Here is a 5,039-nt window from a genome sequence, read left to right on the forward strand (position 1 = left end):
CGCAGCGAGAGCAACTCGCAGTCATGACAATCAGCTCCCTCGAGAGCTGACCGTGCATGCTCCGCTCCCAAACAAACGACACACAAATCGTATGTATCCCCCGCCGCCAGATATCGTGGGCAGGGTGGCACAGTGTTTGTAATGTCGTTCGCTCGCCATAGATTTCATCGACTTTTTCATGATATGTTTAATGCTTGTGCTGACAGACAACAGTAAATAGACAGACACATACACAGAGCGCTACTGAAGAGCATCATCTAAGTCTCCTGAGCATAGGAAGAGCAACCACTGAGCAAAAAAAAATGTCCTATGGGATATACTGTTTTTTTTGTTTGTTTGTTTTTTCTCACAAAATAAGACAAACCATATGTATTTGTCAGCTTTAATGCATTTACATAAAATCAGTTCATGTATATCCTGTGACGTTGCATGTGTAAAATAAGTCAGAGATATGTAACTTCTAGGTTATGTTTGATTTTGGAAGTTGGAAAATTCACAGCCTATATAGTTTTTTATTTATTTATTTATTTTTTCAGTGCAATATTGTGGTACACAAACAGCTCAAAGGTGAAAAAGTCAGCAAGTTCATCTCTCTGAATGCACCACTCTGATCTCAAGGAGATGCATTAATATTTAAGTCATGCACCATACATTCTGTTATTGACACTTATTTTGGTTTCGACCTACTTTAGATCTGACTTTCTTAAAGCTATAATGCATAGATGAAACTAGATTCAATTGCACAGATAAAAATAAGCCCAAACTGGCATGCACATTTACACCCTTTTTCTGATGCAAAAGCTCTCCAGCATTTGATATCCCCTGTAAAGAGGCCAGCCCATCCCTCAAACGGCTGCCGGCTCCATTAATTATAAGACGGCGTCAGAAAGTGTCACACGCCGTCTAGACCCTCTGCCAGAGTCAGTGAAATGAGATCCCACGTCTGTCAGAAACATAGAGCCGGTCGCGACTGACACCAACAGGAAACTGAATTATGATAATGGACGGTTGGGTCACATATAATGCTAGATGGTCCAGGAATATTCACGTCCTCAGGTGCCATTTATGTTTGCTGTGGTTTGAGTTGATCTGGAGTAACTCTAAACCTATATGAGGACCAAGTAATGATCATACAAGAAATAAGTAAATCAATTCAGAAATCAACAAATCAATAAAAACAAATAATAAAATAAAGATAAATAAAATAAAATGTAAAAACAAATAAAAATGAATGAATTAATTAATAAAAAATACATTGAAAATATAATGTAAAATGTAGCAATTGATATGTAAATATTTTTTTAAAAATTAATGCAATCATTAAGCCCTTACAAATGAGGAACACAGCAAGCAATTAATCATAAAGAGACAAATAACACACTCTCTCTCTCTCTCTTCTCTCTCTCTCTCTCTCTCTCTCTCTATATATATATATATAATTTTATAAAAAATATACAATGTGTGTAGTAATTGAACTTTTGAAATATTAAAAAAATAGAAATCATGAAATAATAAACAAAAAAATCGAAATTGATCATTTAAATCATTAATCCTTTTTTCATAATCACATATTAAGTGTCATATATAATGTAAAATGTAATATTGAAATAATAATAATAATAATATTATTATTATTAGTAGTAGTAGTATTATTACATACTAATACAAAACAATAATATATAATATGTGAAAATATTTGACTTTTTTAATATTTCACACTTACAGCATAAAATATAAAGCATTGTTTTCATTCATTCATTCATTCATTCATTCATTCGTGTTTGAACTTACAAGGTTTTCAAAAAAGGTGAAAACTAGAAGTCCTAAATGTAAATGTCTATATTGATTTTTTTTTTACATTCAGTTCTGAATGTATAGACATTAATTCATTTAGTTAAGTTTGATACATTTTTTCTAAACTATTATGCAGACACCGAAGTTGACATTTCTTAATATATATATTTTTTTTATTTCCCAATTTTCATTGTACTGAACCTGCATTTTTTCAGCAATTTGCTTTGTGTTACTTTACATCAGGTGATGAGGAGAGTGGCTCAGGCAGCGGTAGCGGCTTCACGACTGAGCCTGAAGTGGTCCACACGGAGCCCCCGATGCTGGAAGCAGACAAAAGCGACCCGCAACCACCAACAGACGTGGCGGCCCATCAGCAAAAGCCTTTGTTGCAGTTACTAGTGGCAGTAACGGCCCTCACATGGCTGCTGCTGTGGTTGAGATAATGGCAGTAGGCGGCACGCAGCCACACGGACGTTTAAGACAGACGCAGCATCGCTCGCGCTGTTAGCCTTTCCATAACTGGACTGGACGTTTTCCAAAAAAAAAAAAAAAGGTAATAAAAAATATCAAGAAATAACCCATGAAAAAGGAGAGCAAGCTAACTAGCTAGGCATGAGGAGAAGGACGAGCGAGCGCAAACCTTTGCATCCTGCTTGTTCCAAAGAATGCTTGGTGCAATCTGAAGCAGCTTCTCTTTTGGCCAACTGCTCTAATTTCTAAATGAATTTAAGAGAAAAACAAACTTTTCGGATGAAAAGTGGTCGCCATGCAAATGGGATCGCTTTGCGTTTTCGGAAGAGAATGGGAAAATATGAAAATCTATATTTTTGCTTTCCTTTTATACTGCATAAATGAGACGCCAAAATACGCTCTGGTGTTGTTGTTTTTTTTTTTTTTTCTTAAATTTTCACCCCTCCCGAATCATTGTGCGATAAAAAAACAGACGTTATAAAGAAAAAAGAAACAATAAAAGCTATATAAATCAACTTGTTTATGTACCACTGTGAGAATGCATGGGAAGGTCATGAGTAAATGTTTTTTTGAGTAACTGTGATTTTCACACAATTGTAATGCTTTTACTCTTTTTCCGTTGGTTTCATTTCATTCTTTTTATTATTTTTTTTTTTATGTAGGTTTTTTTTTTTTGCTAGGCTAATGGAAATTTAAGGTAATTTAAAAGACTTTAGATGGTTTTAGGTGAGCGTGAAGGTCGAGTTTTACAGAGGGCTGCTCCTGCTTAATTCAAAATAAATTATCCTTATCTTAATATATAAAGGTTTTAGTTATAAAATGTTTTCTTACAGAGAAAGATTTATTTATATTTCTAATATAATTATATATTTTGGCTTTACCAGTTAGCAACTTTTATTAAAAAGCGCGTATCTAACAAAATGTTGCTCTTTTCAGTGCAAACTCGTTCATTTATTTTACAAATATTTGCTTTTCAATCTGGATTCAGACTTATAAAATTGCCTAAGTCTGACATTTCTTACTGAGATGTTTTCCTTTGCTCCATATGTAATTGTGATTTGGGATAGTTTCTCTATCAAAAAGTATTTGAAAGCCAGTGTTAAACCCGACTGAGTCATGTTCCTGACGTTCATTTATATAATCGTCATTGTAATCAATTATGTATGCACAACCCTCATTTACTTATCAGCATTTTTAATTTTCTGCCTTTATATGTAGCTCACCATATCAGCGTTTCATGTATAAACATTTATATGTACATTTGTAAAATTATTTTTTTGTGAATCAACAGGCCTCATTCATGAAACTATAGCAGATTAAATTTGCATGTACATATGATCAAATAAACAATATATAAATACATCTATTTTATATAATGAGATATACAAATTGATTCTTTGAATTTGCATTTTGAACAGATTTGGGGAAATGTAGCATTACATCATTCGCTCACCAGTGGATCCTCTGCAGTGAATGGGTGCCGTCAGAATGAGAGTCCAAACAGCTGATAAAAAAACATCCCAGTAATCCAATACAATAGTCTTAATGATGCATTTGTTTCAAACACGCAGCCTTTGGCTTCATTAGATGTTAATTGTTGGTCTGGAGTCGTGTGGATTACTAGTGGATTATTGTGATGTTTTTATCAGCTGTTTGGACTCTCCTTCTGACGGCACCCATTCACTGCAGATGATCCATTGGTGAGCAAGTGATGGAATTCCTAAAGTTCTCCAAATCTAAATTTCTTGGATGACCTGAGGGTGAGTAAATTTTAAAAGCTAATTTTCATTTTTGGTGAACTATTCCTTTAATTCAAATTGCATAAGAATATATTTTTATGAAATATTTACACAGAAATCTGTTATGCACATGTTTCACAAATGAGGCACAGTAAGTTTGAGTCACTATGGATGTTACAAGGGCACTTTCTTGATTTGACTTGTATCTGTAGTTATGAATGTTCCCAATCCAGTGCAATTCATATCCAATTTATACATTGAACAAACTTACAGAATTACCAGTTTAATGGCTCAGACCTCCCGTTATGAATGCTGGCATGTGTTAATGTATCGTTTTATGACAGCCTCTCCAAACAACTTGTCGTTTATGGAAGGACGCTGTGCATTCATCCAGAGCTGTAAAGCTGTGCTTTATGTTCAAAGCCGCCTGCTTAAACACTCTTTTTATCATTGAAATGCAAAGTTGCTAAAATATCCTCTAATGTCCTCTTCTCATAGATGCGTGAAGGTTGAATTGAAGCATCAGTGAGGACGGGTGGCGTGTGGAATATAGACACACAAACAGCTTTAAAAAAAAAGAAATATGGAAGTAAGAGAGAGAGTCCGGTGATGCTCCGCTGTGTCTGGTTTTGAAGGCAGGACAGACAGCAGAAGACTATGTGCTTTTTGCTCATGCCTGGGTACTTTTGTTTTCCCAGAAAGGCTCAGAAAGCACCTTGGTGGGTTTTGGAAGAAGATAAATTCAGTGAGCCAAGAGAGAGGGCACGTTGAGGAAAGGTCAAACATGCGGTTGTGTCTTAAAGTCAACATGAAGTCAGATTCTGAACCCTGTTTGCTTTATAACATGTTCCTAGCCCTTGTGTTGTGCTGAAAATCTTTTACCTAATTTGGTGTTCCCAGTCAAAAATGAATAAAATTGTGTGAAAATCTGTCATTCTGCTATATTATCACCAAATATTTTTATCAACTTGTTTTCTTTCAATTAGCACAGGTTTTCTATTTATTTTTGGAACTGATTAATCATAGGGCCTCATT

The 5,039-nt window shown here is 34.8% G+C and overlaps 1 protein-coding gene across 1 annotated transcript in view; it reads left to right on the top strand.

Annotated features, from left to right (window-relative positions):
* The window catches only part of LOC107744956 (glypican-6-like), a 220,184-nt gene extending 217,446 nt beyond the window's left edge, over window positions 1-2,738 (top strand). Inside the window, exon 9 of the mRNA XM_016558783.1 lies at window positions 2,038-2,738. Coding sequence (XP_016414269.1) covers window positions 2,038-2,237 — 200 coding nt within the window. The 3' untranslated portion in view covers window positions 2,238-2,738. The remainder of the gene's footprint in view (window positions 1-2,037) is intronic.
* Window positions 2,739-5,039: the final 2,301 nt, after the last annotated feature.

This window comes from Sinocyclocheilus rhinocerous, unplaced genomic scaffold (assembly GCF_001515625.1).
Source record: "Sinocyclocheilus rhinocerous isolate Xijiao unplaced genomic scaffold, SAMN03320098_v1.1 scaffold1039, whole genome shotgun sequence".
NCBI lineage: Eukaryota > Metazoa > Chordata > Actinopteri > Cypriniformes > Cyprinidae > Sinocyclocheilus > Sinocyclocheilus rhinocerous.